The sequence below is a fragment of the Netta rufina genome (genome assembly GCF_964035555.1).
Source record: "Netta rufina genome assembly, chromosome: Z".
NCBI lineage: Eukaryota > Metazoa > Chordata > Aves > Anseriformes > Anatidae > Netta > Netta rufina.
In genome coordinates, this window is record NC_140126.1 from 76,945,387 (window position 1) to 76,964,526 (window position 19,140).

General features: G+C 36.5%; 1 protein-coding gene across 3 annotated transcripts in view; it reads right to left on the bottom strand.

Moving 5' to 3' along the window:
* The window catches only part of ARB2A (ARB2 cotranscriptional regulator A), a 256,989-nt gene that overhangs the window by 190,956 nt on the left and 46,893 nt on the right, over positions 1–19,140 (bottom strand). For all 3 annotated transcript variants that reach the window (XM_084304787.1, XM_084304788.1, XM_084304786.1), the window contains exons 5-6: positions 10,653–10,718; positions 2,843–3,034 (exon numbers count right to left, since the gene is read on the bottom strand). In XM_084304787.1, coding sequence (XP_084160913.1) covers positions 2,843–3,034; positions 10,653–10,718 — 258 coding nt within the window. The remainder of the gene's footprint in view (positions 1–2,842; positions 3,035–10,652; positions 10,719–19,140) is intronic.

Sequence of the window (19,140 nt, forward strand, 5' to 3'; positions counted from 1 at the left end):
CTCCTTGGATCTTTTCTTACCAATGTGTATCAGCCCCAAGCCACTAGAAATCTGATAAACTTCAAGCCTTTCCACTGCTCCCTGATTTCACACACGCTTTAAGACATGAGCTTTTTTTTTTTTTTTTTTTTTTTTTCTTTTCTTCTTCTTCTTGAAAGTGCTGTGCCAGAAATATATGCTTTCTTCTGATTTTTTTTCTTCACCTGCTTCCTGGTTAGGAGTGCTACATCCATTGTCTACTGACACCTTCAGCTTTTGTATGTCCATTTTCATTTTTTCCAAGAAATTAACTGAAATTGTTTGCGGACTGTACACAGAGAAAAGCAGCAGAGAAAAAGATATAGTTTTGGCCTATTCTCCTTTGTTTTGTTTTGTTTTTGTTTTATTTTAGGGAAAGTAGAGGTGTTGCAAATGTCTGTAAATTGAATATATTTCTGGACTAGTATCTGCACAAAAGTTGAAGTATTACATTTGCAAGTTATTTTTTCAATTATTTTTTAGAAGTGAAAACCTAGTTGATAGCAAATGTTTTATATGAACATTTTTCACATTCACAACAGACCAGGGGAATTTTCAAATCCTAGATACTATTATCCACTTCAAATTCAAAGTTTATTATTAAAAAAATAATAATAAAATAAAATCCATGTTTTCCTGTCATCAGCACTGTAATCTAATGCTTTGACAAGACTTACTGGTTTCATTCAAAGACGAGACCTCTTCTTAGAAGAAACACTGAAAGATCAGGGAAAACAATCCCTTCCTCCAAAGTGGCAACACTGCATGAGGAGTTATCACAACTTTCACTCAAGCCATATCTAGGCCAGTTATTTCGTTTCATATGAGACAGAACTGCCTAAGTCAGCTAGAGCACTGAACTCCAGAAAACCCAGAAATAGATGTAATTTTTATTATTATTAACTAAAAATCGGAGACCTTATACTCATTCTGTCATAATCTTCCGCACTTAAAAATCTAACCTATATGATCTGTACATGAAGTACACATGATATCGGCATGTAACTACCCTTCTCCTCTCTCTCTTTTTCTTTTTTTTTTTTTTTTTTTTACTTTAGTCAAAACATAAAGGTTCCAAATATCTTCACTGTGGTTTGATTTCCATAAAATATTGCTTTGTATATACCAGATATATAATACTCACTGCAGTGAGAATTGGACATGCATAATGTTATATTGTAACAATAATATGAACATATTTAAAACAATATAATTTGATATAAATAACTTGATATGATTCATTTATGATATGATTTACGATATGATTCATTTATGTATGGTTCATTTATGATATGATTTTACATAAAAAAAATAATTTAAGATAGTAAGTGTTTTACATATTTAGCATATGTGCCAGAATTTTACAAGGGACAAAAATACAGATTTTACAGTATCTGGAATTATTCAACTAAAGACTACAAATAAATAAATAAATACTTGTTAAGAAAGAAGAAAGTGTAAAGGTAAGAGCATGAAGTCCGATATCCTGACAGGATCAAATGACTACACTGTTTAAAATATTTTGTCATCAAACTGTTTGGTTATTTTCATGCGTATTTGAAAGAAGCACTCAAAATGCAGAAATAAAAAATCTGTTTTTAAGGTTATACATTTGAGGGAAGAGCTCTGCTCTGCGTTCCACTGGCACAGCCATTGGATTTAAAAAAAATAAATGGGAAAAAGAGCCTGTAATTCTCCTCTCCTAGAAATACTCTCTTCAAAATTGGTGATTTAGGGATACTATCCCAGTCTTAAGTGCTCAACATCTCCTATTAGCCAAGACAGCACCATGTTTAGGAAAGAACAAAAATGAAGGAGTGTAAGCACCATGAGGAAAATTTAAGGAACTGTATCTCTCCAACTTTCTTGGGAAAAGTTCTGGAACTCACTCCAGAAATTAACCTCCTACACTTGACTCACCATATACACCTGTATCATACTCTAGAACCATGAAGTATTTTTGGATCTGTCTCTGAGTCTTAGTGAATATTTTAAAGTCAAGTGCAAAAAATTCAACTTTATGTAGTAAAATGTGCAACAATCACAGTGACAACACTGCTACTAAGAATAACTTAGTAAATATAATTGAAATAGTAAATTTTAAATAGGCCTTTCAAATGTTTACTGGAGGAAGTTTCATTTAGGTAGTATGATGTGAGGGTTGCATTATATCTACAAAGTTCCATGTTAAAAATACTACACAAATTGTGCAGTGTCTCTCACATACATGCAAACACAACAGAATAGTGTCCATAAAATGTAAATGTTTTTAACTGTCAAGTATTGATAGGTGAATCAGAATGAATCAGTATTCAGTGCAAAACTGAAAAAGACTGTGCCTCTAATAAATTCAGTACAAGCCTAGCAAAAAAGCCTGCTGTTATCATGAAAGCTCATGTTATCATAAGATTACAACAGACGTTGAGTGAGAATACGTACAAATTTAATGAAATGTAAAAGAAAACACTTCAAATCATAACAAATTTCTGTAGTGCCTTCTATTGCATCTCATCGCCTGTTAAGGGCTCTTGTCACGTTAGCTGCCATATTAAACTACATGGCAGTGCCATCACAATATGACATAAAACAAATTTTTTGTTTTACTGTAAGAGAGAAACTTGCTTCTATTAGACAAAAGTTCTGAAAAAAAAAAACAAACCCAACCAACAAGCAAGTATTTGCATCACAAATAAAATGATCACACAGGGAAATGGAGAATACTGATTAATAAATTAAAACATCCTAGATTCATAGCTCTTTATATATGAGTACACATACATATACAGACACAACTGTACATACATGTACATACACTTTCACTTACCTCAACGGCTCTCTTTATGTATGGTATCTGTGTGCCACTGTCCAGATCTTCGTTAATTATAAGTCTCCTAGCCCACTGACCTGCTCTGACAACACCGCTACCATGAATTAGGACCAACAGTTTGTCAGGATTTGTTAAGGCATCTTCACTCATAAAAATAAAGCTCTTTGGTTCACTCTCGGTTGCATCAACCTGCAATTACAGCAATACAGACTTTTATGCACCAATAAAAAATTTTAAAAGAACATCTGTAGTTATAAAGTTAGCCCCCAGGACTGGTATCAAAACTTTCACCCTTTAACAAATAACTTGTGTGTATATATATATGTTTTTTATATATATAAAGGACTATATATATAAGGACTAATGTGTGCCCAGCACTAAAGAAAAATAAAGCAGAAGCTAATATTTATGCTATTTAACTTTGAACCATAAAAACATACCATGCTTTAGAACAGTTATCCAAGAGAGACTTAAACTTACTGTATCCAAACAAAAGAAGGAGGGAAGGGGAAAGGTGGGTGTTAAAAAGTATGCTAAAGCTTATTTAGAGAAATTTACTAGTGAAAGAGAGAATCCATAAACGAACAACCTCTGGGGAAAAAAATAAAAATAGAACTCAACAACAAAAAACAAGTAATTTGTCATCTCTGTTATGCCTGAAGCAACAATGAAAGTCTGATATAATATGAAAAACCTCCTAGAGTTCCATCTCAGCCACCTCAAATACCCAATAAGCCATGTATGAAGCAGCATGGTAAATTTGCCTATTATAAATTTAATAGGATAGGCCAAATAAAATATAGAAATCCAATTTGGATTTAAATATTGGCTTCATTAAGAGTCCTGCACCAGGGTCAGTGCTTAGTTACTCTACACTAAGAACAGATCAACAAGCAGATTTGATATTGCGTAAACCATGATCTAATTCCAAGTTTTGTCCTTACTCTAGAGAATAAAGGTACACTTTTTGCTCTCTCTAAAAAAAAAAAATTAAAAAAAAATGGAGGTTCTATAAAACAGGCCCGTATTTGGATTAACAAGCCTGGCTCAAGGCAAAAGAGTGATGCTGGTGGCTATCCATTCTTCCTTTTCTCCCACATGAATGCAAAGGAGAGGACAGAGCATGGAAAACTCTTTACCCTCCTGTGTTCCTTACCTCACGGCCCACACAGGTTAACTATATGGCTGCTAGGAATAGCCTTGTGTTGCCTTACACCCCGCAACAGTGATGAAATCAAGCTTAAGAAGATGCGAGCCTTACGCTGAGAAAATGGAACTGGCTACTTGGAATGCTTCAGCTTTTCTCTCATTCCTGGGTATGTTTTCTGATTCACCTTCCCTCTGAAAAGGTAATTCCATGTGAATCTTCTTAAGGCCTTTTCAGGCTCTTTTAGGCCTTCCTTTTTTTTTTTTTTTTTTTTTTTTTTTTTTTAATGAAGCTAATGAGTTTACTTGAACAAAAGGAGTTCCTAACTGGACGAACATTCAGCATCTGCCGCAGGACTGAAGATCTTATGCCCTGCTCCAAAATGATATAACATCTCAGGTATCCCAACTTCCACTGTCTACAACAGGAAATGTACTTATCTTCTGTCACACTTTGTGTGAAAACGTAAAATGTGGCAAAAAGCAAAAAATCACAAAAAAAATCTCTTGAAAAGAATTTATAATATATGAATATAACTGTATCCTACACTGGGGATAGAGTCGGATCACATTGCCACTTCTGAAGTATCAGTGCTGATTTATTAAAGTAGAAGATGCAAATACTTAGACAATGCTAAATTTCAAATAGTAATGAGGTAATGATATGAGCTAATTGTCTTTTGGCACATAAACTGAATGCTTACAACATTATAATTAAGAGAAACCACTGTGAATTTGTACTTCAGACTAACATATAACTAAACTGTATGTTTTAGTATTTATGAACCAATTTTTTGTTCATTATTGAGGAAATACCAGCACCTGTAATATGTAGTAGAAGACACAACATAACTAGTTCACATTTTCGCAGTTATGCTGATCTACAAGTTAAAAAAAATATCTACCAAGCTACTAAAAAATAACCCTTCGTTCCCTTCCTCAACTTCATTACATTTGGAAACTTTCTTTTCTTCAAGCTAATTTCTCTTCAAACAGTAGTAATTCATTAAATCACCTTTTCACTAAAGAATGCACATAAAGGTCACTCTTGTGCACAACACTACTTTATTGACAAATCAACGTAGAATATCACTTAGTGTTAGACACACTGAGTCCATGTAAAATAATTTATTTTTATTAGCCACTTGCACTTCTGGAGCTACTCATGATCCTTTGTTGAAAGACAAATTGAATAAATTCAGTAAAATGTGGAGCTTCAATTTGTTTAATTTAACAACTTAATTCAACTTTATTATTCACTTCCAATAACAACCTTCCAATAATTTGTAGCTAAGAATGTCAAACCAATCTATATTCTGCCGATAATTTACTGCTTAAAATTACTGTTAAAGTTTAATTTTCCTTTTCTCAGATTTATTTTTCCAATGCACAACTATATGCTAAGTTTTATGAATGTCTACAGTTATGAGGAATTCTCTGATGAGTTATGCACTCTACAGACATAATGAAGTTCTTACAGTTTTCAAACAGTGAAGTAATTTTTCCATGAGTTCCATCTCTGATGAGCTATCACATGATGTAGTAGTACCAGTGTATAAAATATTTCAACTGCAGACTAGTTGGTAATTTGCAAAGTTGCTATCAATACTTAGGGTAACAAGAAAACACACTGGAAACCCAGTCTTATTTCAACCTCCATGCTAAGACTTTAAGTCATTATGACTCAATTTTCAGATCTCAGCCATCATCAGCTTAAGACTCATCTAGGCTCTAGGGGTCCTTAATTCTGCCCACTTGTAGTTTAAAGTTTGAGATCGCTTCAGTTCAAAATTTTAAGGTGAAAAAAACACTAATATCTTTCTTACACATATTAAGAAACACCATAAAAGACATATACTGAGAGCCTACAAAGAGGTGAAACAGGCGTACCTTGAGACTGGAGGCAAGAACAGGGCAAATAAACAGAACAGAAACTGAAAAGAGTCAGAAAGAATGTAGGAATTATGATCAGCAGGTGTAGGGAGAAAACTGGTCATTCGTGATGCAAGACAAAGAAGTTTTCTGTTAAGTTGTTCTGCATAAAGATCGCTAACTCACTTATGTTATAGTCTTCACAAAACTGAATTTCCTTCTTTCTTCTTTTTTTTTTTTTTTAGGTGAAAACTATTGATCAATACTATAAGCTGCTAATTAGCAATTCGTGAAAAAAAAAATTCACCAGTAACTACAACTAAATTAAACTACAACTAAATTAACACACCTACATCTAAATTAACGCACCTGAAACTGGTGAAATTTCAAAAAAACAAGTATTGACCTGATTTGGGTAACAAAATAACCAAAAGGGATAAGCCGTGGAGATAAGAGACCATTGTTTCTCACAGAAAAATAGTTCTTGGCTTTCTAGTAGATCAAGAGAACTACTGAATGAAGTTTTATCTATTGAAGTGAAAGAGCAAAGCATTGACAAGTTAGAAGGTTCTGCAAAGTGAGACCTTTCAGTACCATCGTCAATAAAACATGTTGGTGATTATTTAAACTTCCATCTCAGGCCTTCCCAGAAGCTGTTAAAGATGCATTTAATTCAGAAGCACCCTTTATTTGTCCTCAACAGCTAAAGAACAGCAAAGATCAATCACTGATTATGCCATTAAAACCAGAGAAATACAAAGGCTTCATCTGGATAAAAAACCTGCAGTCTTCTTTGTACTAATAATATAACCTTCAATGGAGCACAAAATGAGAAATTTAAAAGAAATAATTGCACTGCTTCTCCCTGAATATGAGTTTCTTCATTTAAATTTTCAAGTCCAGTCGCAGATTTTGAACATTAAAAGAACTACAATATTTTACACTAGCAATAACATCTAAGCCTCTCTGGAGGAAAAAAGGTTTGGATTTACATTTGGCATAGACGCTAAAGTAATAAAGCAACAAGCAAACTTTCCAGATTCCCAAACTGTTCTTATTTTTGTATCTGAAAGGAAATAATTGAGTCCAAAACTGAAAATGTCACCTGAGAAAGTAAAATGAAGACAGCGGAGTTGGACTTTGTCCATGATGTGGAGGAAATTAAGTAAGATGAGCGAACGTGAATGCTGTCATAGTGAACCTCTGGAGCACAGCATTTCAGTGCACTACTAAAATCGTATTGGAAAAAAATGCACTCCACTTAACACAGTCCTGAAATACATTTCTTGTATTCAAACATCATTACACCATCAACTTTGTAATGAGCTGGCAGAAAAACAAAGGCCAGTACACCAACTTTCTGATTGCCTTGTGACAAAGTTTGGGAAGAATTATTCCAAATTTACCTCTGAAATACTTATGTAAGGTGTTTACAACAGTGGCCACACTGGTCAGGATAAGGGTCCCAGGATGCTTTTTCTGTCAGATCACTTAGGGGAATAAGTATGAGAAAAGAGTATTTATGGAATGATTCTTCCCTCTTTTTGGCAACCAGTGACTTTGGAGCTTCCTGATCCAGAGTTTGTTCCTGGACAAGCAAGTATGATAGTTCAATGTACCTGTCACACCTTAACACCGTCAAATGGTTTTTTTGAATGCATTTGTACCTTTCTCCTTAATAGTATGCTGTGGCAATGAGTTCCACAATATAATTGGGACCTTTATGAAAAAAGGTACTTCCTCTCTTTCAGTAGAGATCTCCTGCCTGATAATTTAAACTTGATGCCCCTTAGCTCCTCTATTATGAAAAAAAGTGAAAAACCATTCCCTATTCATCTTCTCTACACCTTTCATGATTTTATAGATTTGTCATATTCCTTCCTCAGTCATCTATTTTCCAAGCTGAAGAATCTTTCTGTCTAATCTTTCTTTGTCTGAAAAGGATTTCATTCCTGTGATCATCCTTGCAACCCTCCTCTGTATTTTTTTTTTTTTTAATTCTACATATCCTTTTTGATATGGTGTCCAGACTCCACGCAGTGTTCAAGATGGGGGCCCACATAATGAGTGGAATGATGATGTTTTTCTGTTTTGTTCTTAACACTTCATAATTCCTAACATCCTATTTGCTTTGAGGGTTTTTGACTGCCATTGAGCATTAACTGATGTTCTCAGAGAGCTATTCACAATCACTCCAAGATCTTTCCTGAGTAGTAATAGCTCATTTAGAGGCCACCATTGTGTTTACAGAGTGAATTCTTTTCCCCGTAATTTCACATTTACCAGAATTGAATCTCATGCCATTTTATCATCCAATCATTCAGCATCATGAAATAATGCTCAAACTCGTCACAATCAGCTTTAGATATCAGTATTCTTTATTATTTTAGAAAAAAATCAGAAAAGTTATTTACATTCTATCAATTCCTCTTTCCTTTTATTTACAAATATGTTATCAGTGCAGCCCTTAAGAACACTGCATCAGTCAAAACTTTTCATCTGTGAAGTATGAATACCTTTTTTTTTTCCTTTTTTTTTTTTCTTTCTTTACCTTTTAGCCTATTATTAACTCATAACGGGACTCCTTCTTACGCCAATGCAGTGTCTTCTTTAGAAGCACTCTGCAAGCTCGTTGGCAGATTACTGGAAATCCAGGTTTTCTTTCATTGACAAGATCTTATGATTTTCAGGCTGTCAGTGCACTCTAGCCAATCTTTTAAAATGAAGGCTGTACTGACTTTTGCCCCAGTATATTATTTCTTCCTGATACACAGCTCTAGGAATCTCTCCTGGAACACTTCAAAAATCATCATATACTTACTTTTTTTTCTGTGCCTCTTTTGAAAGTAGCTGATCTGATCAGTAAGTTATACACTAGTTTGTTGTGCTTCTTAAAGAACCTTGGGCTTAAAAAACATCTCATCCAGGAAGCTGACTACTGTACGATAAATCCATTCATTCTAAGATCTCTTCTACTGACATGCCAATTTGAGACAGTTCCTCAGAATGATACCCGGTTTCAAATAAAAAAATAAATAAATGAGTGTGGTGTGAAAACCTCTGGATAGTTACTACTGGAAATAATCACTTTAATTGTTCTCTGAGCATTCCTCAGCTGAGATCTGGAGCTGAGCATTCCTTTTGCTTGCAGCTCATCTATCGGTCTCATCAGCTGTTTTATTAATAACTTTTACAAATTTAACAAGCTCTTCTAATTTAATTTTTGGGCAATCTTATTGTAATTTTGTATCTAACATAGCTAACCAGCAGTTACACCCCTTTTTTCCTCACTTGCATGGGGCTTAAAACTGCTACAAACCATCTTACTATTTCTATTAGCCTCCATTATTAATTTAAAATAAATTTCCTCGTGCTGTTCCTTGGAACTTGTTGGGTGACTTAACCATAGCCTTTAGACAGCTCTCATTTTTCACCTTCTGCCTCATTTTTGTAGTTTTCTTCACAACCTAGTTTTGATTCTGGTAACGGCTTCCTATGAACGGCTTCCTGAGGCTGAGATGTCCTTGGCTTGGTATAAGCACTGCTCTGTAACAATTAAAACATCGGGGTGTTATCAGCACTCTTCTCATCCTAAGCCAAAACACAGCATTCCACCAGCTACTAGGAAGAAAATTAATTCTGTTCTAACTAAAACCAGGACACCACTCTGGAATACAGAAGCATTCCTGGACCAAAACTTCCCCAGTGGAGAAAACTAGTTGTGTAGAGAAGTTAGAGAGCTCATGCCAAGCACTGCATCAGGCAGGCTGTCACAATGAGCCCAATCCTCTCCTGTTCATGCAGAGAAATCTGAAGCAAAGGAAGCTTTCTCAGGTGGTCTCAGGACAGGGGTGCAGCAATATTGGGCTTAGCAGCTGCTGATCCCCTGCACAGTCCTGTGGAGCTCCCAGACACTTCTGCCCTGATGATGAAGACGTTGGCAAAGCCTGGCCAGGAAACTCTCAGCAGCTGGGACAGGTTATCAAAACATTCCCTGAACAACGCTTGGGGAATGGAAAAGGGAATTGCAAAATGTTAGAGAACTATGAAAGTAAAAGGAAATTTGCTTCCATACCTGAAATGGCTTTTTCTCTGCTGAATAGGAGGGGCTGGCTGAGAACAGCTCTAGTGGAAAAGCTTCTCAAATACCACATGAATCCTTTAGAATAGTGATGGAAAACCTACACAGCACAGTCACACTACTGTCTCCCCACAGAATATAAAAATACCCAAACAACATCATGTTCTTGCATACACTTATAGACAGCAACACTCTCACGTGCTGTCTGGGGACTGCTTCATCACTTCTAAGGGCTGATCAAGTGTTTTCACCAAACAATATCTACACTTTATAGCACATACATGTTATAAGCTCCTGAAATTGTGTGTTTAAAGAAATTATAAAGTAGACATGGAACAGTTGACTGAGACTCTGTTTTGAGTTTATTACTCTGTATGTAGAGACACCTGTCTTTAGCTCTGGGAACCCATCTGTAGAGGTCTCAAAGCATTCACAAATGTTTTCCAAAAATTTTGTGGTTCCTCTACCAAAATTAGCACATTCTGGAGTCTGTCAAGGCAAGGAAGGCTCAGCTAGAGAAATCAAGCACATGAGAAGTCAGGCAGATCCATCTCTCCGAATGCACACACATGCTGCACGTGAAGTCAGCGTCCTGAGACGACACCATGCAGAGGCCGGGCACATCTTGTCTTTATCTGAACTCTGGATTGAAGTCTCTGCTTTTCACAGATCCAAGCAAACAGCATCTTCAAAAATATTTATACTTACCGGGAGAGTTACTTTTTTCAAATGGCATTCCTTTTCCAGTAGTCCATAAACATATTTAGTAATAATCTGTAAGAAAAAAAATAACAGACCACAAGAAAAAGAAAAGCAAACAGAAGTTAAACCACCTACAGTAATGACATATCCAGGCAGACAACTTAAAGGCTAGCTAGTGAAACTTGTAAGCACTTGCATATGTTTTGCCACGTATCTGAATTCTTCGCTGTACAACTAAGTACAGAACTTAGGGATTTATACAAAATGGTCCTCTCTGGCTCTCAGCAAAGGCTGCTTGTCAGTACAAAGAAATTGTAACTGTACCTGTGAATCCATCACCTGCTGCTGTGTGAATAATTATGTGCCTCAAAACTAAGGATTATAACCAATTAATATATACTCAGGGGTACAAGAAAGGCTCTCTTTTGCAAAGAAATACTTTAAAAGCATTTTTTCCATAAGCAGGACTCCTGAAACCCTCTCCCCTGCAGGTTCACTTCATGAGCTACATGGAGAGCAGATCTTTAGTCACCCTCAGCACAAGTTGCCTTGCCATTTCTATTCACTGAACTGGGGAGGGATGGGTCAAAGGTGTTCTAAATAGAAAAAAAGCCCAACTGATTCCCCAGTATGGGGGAGTTTAAGTCTCTTGTCTGTATGTAGAAATAAAATTGAAATTTTAGACCTGAAACAAAAGGAATTATTTCAAAGAGCAACCAAAAAATAAAAAATAAAAATCAACTTACTCGCAACCAAAGAGTTGCTGTCTCAAACGTAACCAAGTTGTTCACACTTCAAAGGTTTGCCTAATACCTAGGGAAATTTTTTCTTCCTTATATATTGTAAGAAAATGGAGATGCAGATGGAAGAACTTTCTAACTATTATTAATTTGGGAATTAAGCTGTGAAACAAACTAAAGTGCTTTGTCCATATGGGGCTGTAAAAATGGTTCGGAAGTAACTGCCTGGATTTCACTGGCTACAGAAGTTTGAAAAAAAAAAAAAAAAAAAAGTCAAATTAAAGAGGAAAAAAAAAAGCTCATTAAGAGCCTCAAATGGTGCTTGCCTTCCCTTTAAAGCTTGGGGAACTATGTTTAAATTCCAGACAGGACAAGATCTAAGTCACGAAATATTAATCTAAGAATATCTGGGTACAAACCCAGCTGGTATTCTTTAGTCCAACCGCTCAAGGCCACAATTACTGCCATCTGAACCCGCAGCATATTAAGCCACAACAGAAACAGTGCTGTAACAAAGCTCTCAAGTGATGGCATCTTAACAACGCACTATGAACTGAGCAAGTAGGAGCCAGGGTATCATAAACTTCAATTTTAATTTTCCTAATGCAGAATTACCAAATAAAGTTTCAATGAAGTCCAAAAGTTTTCATTATGTACATGTGAGCAAGCACACTATGCAAACGTTTGGAACATACTTGAACGAATTAGAAGTACTGATGGAAGCTAACTAAAAAAGTTGTACCCCACCCCCGCCCTCCTTACCCCCCACTACACAAAAAAAAATAATAAATCTTTATTAGGATTCTGTGAATTCTTTGCTCAAATATGTTCATTGATAGAATTATGTTCAAAAACTTTATGGTTTTAAAGAAAATCAGTCTTACTGAACATTACTATCTACAGGGAAACTGCATTTGGAGAAGGAATTTAGCTGTGAGCGATGAGTTGATTTAAGACATGTTTATCCCCAGAGCAGTATGTTAGGAACATGCATACAGTGTAATTTTACCTTCAGGGCCAAACTTTTTATGGTTCACCGAAATCAACTTCAGTGTAATGCCAACAAGTAAAGCAGTTAAGTTCCTGCAGTCTCAGATGCTGATGTTGTACAGACATTAAAAAGTGTGTAATGATAATATGGCCTCAAACGTAGAAATTTTGTTTTTCACTCTAAACCCAGGCATCTCCTAACCATCAAAAATACTAGAAAACCTGGAAGAGAAAAAAATTGCTACAAAGAAAATATATTTAGACACCACTTGCAAAAAACTACTCTTTTTTTTTTTCAGCTATGTGTTACGTATCTATTTCTTCTATTCTCTCTTATCTATTTAGACTGTGATGACTTCAGGGCAGAAGCAAACCTTTACTGATTTTTTCCAGGGCCAGACTCAATGGGGCTCTGATTCTAACTGGCTCTTTATGCACTACTCTAGTATAACAAATAGTGATAACAGCCTTAAAAAGGGAATGGCGAAATCAGGAAAGCACTCTCCTGTATGGCAAAGACCTAACCTAATGAAAAAGAAAAACAAAACAAAACAAAACAAACAAAAAAAAAAAACACATGAAGAAAGCTACAGTAGGATGGAGTTTCTAATGCAAATAGTGAGATTCAGGCAACTCAGCAGTTGGATGGTCTCCAAGGCTGAGACAGACTTGAAGAAAAACTGCTGTATCCCAGTTGTATCCCAAGTCCACAAGAGATTTTTTTTGTCAGCGGGAGATGGACAGGTTCAGGGATATCTCAGCAATGGCTGGTGCACTGTCAGCTTGAAAGGATGGAAGGTGACACAAGATTTCCTGAAGTAGCACCAAATCCCTGAATTTCCCACATCTGAAAACATCATCGTCTTGTGATTTTATGGTTGCTCTGTAATTCTGAAAAAAAAATATATACATTTTTTCTTTTTTTCCTTTTTTTATACTAAGGAGGGAAGGGAAGTGCGCTATGTTATTTATTTAGTAAAAATCAAGTCTTACTACAACAAATCTAGACCATTTAAATAGCCAGTACATCTTAATATTATCAGTTCATGTATACTGGTACAATCTTTAAGATATGAAAATTGTTGCAGAATCCTGGTTTCTTGAATGAGAAAGTGAATATGACTAGACTCTATGAATTCTTCTGGACCAACTATCTGTCATACAGTTGCTTGGGACTGGAGGTATTGTCACTCATCCAGTACAAGCCATTCTCATGGCAAACTGTAACACTTGCTAGAGAGCCCTAAGCATTTTACTCAGATCAACTTGAATATTTTTGTTTTTTATAAAGTTTTTCCAGCTCATGAGGTGTGCCAACAGTGCAAGCAGTATTCTGCACTGCAGCTGCAGGTGACAAGGCTGCTGGTGAGCGGGCAGCAGCAAGTGTCTAAGATGGAACAGGAAAAAGAAGCAAGAGTGAGGCCTGCCCAGAGCGTGTGAAATCAATGACATCAAGAAGAAAGGAGGAAAAATGGTTGCTCTCGTTCTTCATATTTGTTGTACAAACACTAGGAGCCCAGCCTTCTCATTGCCTGCAGTGAGAACTGGGCAAAAAATAAACACAAAAAACAAGGCAAATCCATGCCTCTCATCCCCTATTCTGATAGCATGGGAAAAATCCTTCCCCACCAGAAAAAAATGGTTAGCCTAGCACTCTCACTGCCCAAAAATATATTAAAACTGAGAACCGAGAAAGACTTTGCTTCAAGTACAAAGTGGTCCTCAGGGAGGAAGCTAAGTGGCTTGTACTTCAATTTCATTTCAGTGAGCTGAGGAGCCAACATCCCACTTTCTGTAAGCCCAAGGATTTTCAGCCATCAGCAGTGTTACAGCTTTTCTTATGTTTGCTGGACCAGAAGAGTTCCTAGAACAAAGCTGGGCTGCTGAGAGAAGGGACCACAGACAACCGAGTGCAACACATCCCAATCAGTAAGAACAGCAAACTACCCCACTCTCAGGTGCACTAAAAATACAAGTACCTAAGTTCTCCTATCATTTCCTTGCAATGGTTCCCCTTCGTCTACTGCGGACAGCATTGAGAGCAGTAATACATGTTGGTCAGGACAGGAATCAAAGTTTAATGTTCACTGTTGCCTTTCTGAGGAATTTAAATGAATGTTTTAAGTAGGATCCTTTAAGTAGGATCTGAACAGTGTAAATATCTCCAGAAGTACTTTATCAAAGGACTTATGGCCACAAATATGACATCTGTGAAGTTCAAAAGTCTGATGCATAGTTTCAGGATAGGTCTACGTTGTGATCAGTACAATATACTGTATTTCTAAGAGGACTCAACCAATGGTATCAAAAGACATCAGTGATGTAAAATTAAATGCCGACAGCTAGTTGTTGACAGAAATAAGAAATACAGATAGGAGATAACCCAACAAAGATAAATTTAATCCAGTTCTCTTACATGGATACACAACAGAACTCAATTTAATTACAGAGCAATTCAATTGATGGCCTGGACAGATAGCAAAGAAGATAGCGACAAAGAGAGAACACCACAGAAAGAGAAGAAACACCGTATCTCATTTTTAGGCAGAGTATTACTCTTGCATTGCTAAACATCTTTAACAATGGCAGCAAAGACAACAATGTTCCATGCAGTCTACAGAGCAAAACCAAAACTGCAAATGGAAACGTAGCTCTGGTATGTGTAATTGTAGTAGACATTGATTGGGAAGGCCCTGGCTTCATATGGCTTCTGTTCTTCTAAGATTGTATTGTTCACGTAGAGGACTGTTTTCAATTGCCAAGAAGCACTGAAAATATCTGTTAGCAGCATAATTTGTAAAATCTTTGCAACCATGCTGAAGCCAAGTGAGCAAAAGATCAATACTTGCATACAACAGTGTGAAACTAGAAATTAAAGAATAAGAGCCATTGAGACTAGTTACAAAGATACTGAAGTACTGAAGCCTAAACACGATTATAAGTGTAGACAAATACAAAAGAGACTCTTCAGAGCAGAGTCAGATGTGATATGTATTGAACATCTTTAAATAGCAGAGGTCTGGAAAAGAGGGCAACCAAAAGCCTGCCTACAGAGCAAGATGGCAACTCAGCTTAAAATAATATACCACAAATTTGTATTGAGTAAGAAATGGAAAGAAGCATTGTAGCCAATATCAAAAATTTTAAGAACCAGCTTGACATGCACAAGGAAAGGCAGAAGTGGAGCTGACCCAGCGGTGAACTTTCCCATAAGAGAGATAGCCAGGTATACAGATAACAGGTCACAACTCACTGACTTGTTTTGTAACACCTGCATTCTCATCTAGAGGAGCTGTTTGAGCACATACCACATCAAAAACCATGCTGGGATGCAATGAAGTGCACTGAGCCTTGCCAGTCAGGCCCCCTCCCTGCTGTGCTTCATAACTCAGGTTCTCTGAATTCTTGTTTTCCCTGAGTGGTTGCCCTTTCAAAACCAGACACAGGTCACTGTCCACCACTATATTATGTGTGCAAACAGGACAGCAAACCCACTGCAGAGGAGAAAAAGGAACGGGAATAAAATAAACTACTTTCCCAGAATGAGTTCTCTGCTAAAAACGTGTTAAGGAAATGTCATCTAGGCCTGTGTGATGTGCGGCCTTCTGCTTCTAAATCAGCGCCTACCGGTACCGACTGGAAACCATTACCACGCTCAGGGATTCACGGCAGATGTGAGGAGCCCTCTGGGCAGCACAAACCACAAAGACTCTTTGAAGACAACCAGACACCACATGTCCCTCCCTGCTCCCATATGTGCTCCCCTCGTGACCAGAACACCAGCAACCGTGGCCGATGGTTGGTGTGTGGTTAGCACATGACAAGGAACAAAGCACGCGTGGCACGACAACGGAAAACACGAATTATGGCCAGCCACACGACAGAGGGCAGATCACAAAACCTTGACGAAAGGATAGGGGAGTCCAAGCCGTTAAAACAAGTTGCCCACACCTCTGCCTGCTCCTACACACTTCTAAGCAGATTTCAGGGGAAAAAAAAAAACAAAAACACACACACACAAAAAAAAGTATCAAATTATTGATTAATTATATTACTCTTGCGGACAAGATCCAGCTGGATGGGTCTCAAATTCCCACTTCATGTTCCTTGTTCGCAACGGCTCCAAAAACAAATAGCACCCCAACTCCACGACTGCTGTTCATCACCACTTTTCATCGCCCCAAGGGCTAAATGAGACATAACCACTCTCTTACAGTTATTCTACTTCACATCCAGACTGAGATACACTGGCAATGACACACTTGCTCGGTGGACAGAAGTCTTCTGCCTCCAAACACGCCCATTCATGAAACAACACTCCTTAAACACCTCATCAGACCACTTGTTCTCATTCATTTTTCAAGAGAGTTCTCAAGATATACAAAAATGCAGAGTAAGACAATTTTACCTAAAGGTTTTTATTACTGTCCGAATTTGTCATAATCATGTAGATGCTAAACTTAAAATTAAGTAGGTTGTACCTCATAAAACATGGATGGTGTGGCATTTTCCTTCTTGCCTGACCTCCACTTTTATCATAAGGCCTGTTGTAAGCAAGGCTAAACGCATTCCTGCTGTACTTATTATTCTTCTATTAACCTTGTGAGTTAACTATAACCTCAGTTTAATCTCTTAAATGAATGTGTGGTAAAGAAAAGCATAGAAAAAAGGGAAAAAAATTACAACTGAAAAGGATTTCCTCAAAAGCACTGAAATGTGACCATCTCTACTTCTACAATAACTTGTTTGGATACAATTTGCTATGCTTTAAGTTGAAATAAAGAAAAATGCAAGTGTTCCTTTCCTTCAGAGAATGCACAGAATTCAACCTTTAGGTTCAATCATTTGTCAATTTTCACCCTGTGACAGGATTGCACTTAAAATGTTCAACATTACCAGTTTGCCTGACAATTCTACATATAGACCAAAATCAACGTCATTTGCCTTTCTTTTTTTCCTAAAGTAGTATGTTTGACTTGACATTGCACACTACAGCAAAAGAATTGCTGTCAGCTCCCAAGCCCTCTTAAATGTTTCCAACCACCCATTCAGCACTGACTTACAGCCTTCGTGAATCTAACTTAGAAAAAAAAAAAAGAAAAAAAAAAGATCTTTCACAGATATAGAAAGAATACTATTTTTAAATAATTTAAATTCAACCTCTGAGATTAGAAAATTACTATTAATACTGGTGGGCCTAAAAGCTCCAAGGCTGTATATGCAGTTGGGGGTTTTATCACTGATCTTAAGAATAACCAAGTATAAACTACAAGAAGCAATACCATGACTATGTGATCCATTACCAGTACACATAATGTTTTTTTCTTAGTTTGTACAATTTGTCTTCTAAATCATAATAAGCATTTTAAGGGCAAAAAGAGGAAATGAGCAAGAGAAGGAAACAATCCTTATAACATACAATACTCAACCTACAACTTTTTTTCCTTTTTGCAGGGTAAGAGTGGCAATGCTCAGTGAAAAAATGCAAAATGAATTCCAACTGACTGCCCTGCAGCAAATCTCAAGTGGTGGGACTGACCCGAGGCTTGCTACTGTGGCTGCCATTGCCTTGGTTGAATGAGCTTTATTTTGACCCCGGAGTGACAAACCTGCCAATAAGTAACAATGAGAGATGCAAAGGAACTTTTTGACATACTGTTCTTGGATACAGACTTACCTAAGAACTAGGACAAACAAAACAAACAAACAAACACAACACCCAAACATCACTATGCCAGAACAAAAAATCCTAAAAGCTGAATGAACTTTCTAAAGGCTCTGCTCATTGCAAGCTAAAAAATAAATAAATAAGTAAAAATCAATGATATTTTACAAATCCACAAAAGAGCTCACTTGGATTATAGTGTGGGAGAACAATTCATTAAGATGGAATTGACATTACGTCTAAGGGATTTCTTATGTTTTCTGCTGAAAGCAATTCAATTCAATCTCAGTACACTGGTGTGATATTCTAGATTTTAAGTTGACTGATCACAAATAAGATCTCAAGATCTTTTGAGAGAATTAAATGAAAAACAACAGGGATTTGTCATGAATGCAGCATATACTGTTGATGTGATTTGACCTAACGTTTTGTTACATGGTCTTTGCTGACACCTGTTGGTTTATTTTTTGTTTGTTTTTTTTTTTTTTTCTTTACCTTTTCTTAAAAAGAAAAGAAAAGAAAAACAACTCTAGTTTCAGCATTCACTTAAAAAATATTTGGCTTCGTAAGCTGCCTGATTAAATAGCCCATCTTATGAAAATTCTGATTTTTTTTTTCAATATACATATATATACATCTGTACGTGTCAGTATAAAGCAGAGGCTTCATTCAAGCACCTTGCACTAGAAGCAGTTAAACATCAGCAGAAAGCATCACATCTATACACAAACTGAGGTAAAACACAAAGGGATTAAAAGGTTGCAAAACAAAGAAGGAAACTAAACAAACACATAAGTAATAGTAGAACTAATGCAAAGGAGGCTTATAAACACATTTTAATATTCCAATTCAAGAACTAAAATTTTGGATTATTACGTCTAATTTTCACAGTAGAGATGAGTTATGACAAGGGATCAGGAAGAGAGAGCAGTAGTAGTTTTGATTATTCCAACTACCAATGAAACAAAAATGTAGATTATGTGAAGAGGTGGTTCTATGGAGTTTTGAAATGTTAAAAATCCATGCCAAACCCAACTGATGTATCAGATTAACATAGTTAAAGCATACCAGCTTTTGTAGTCACAGACAAAAAAGTCAG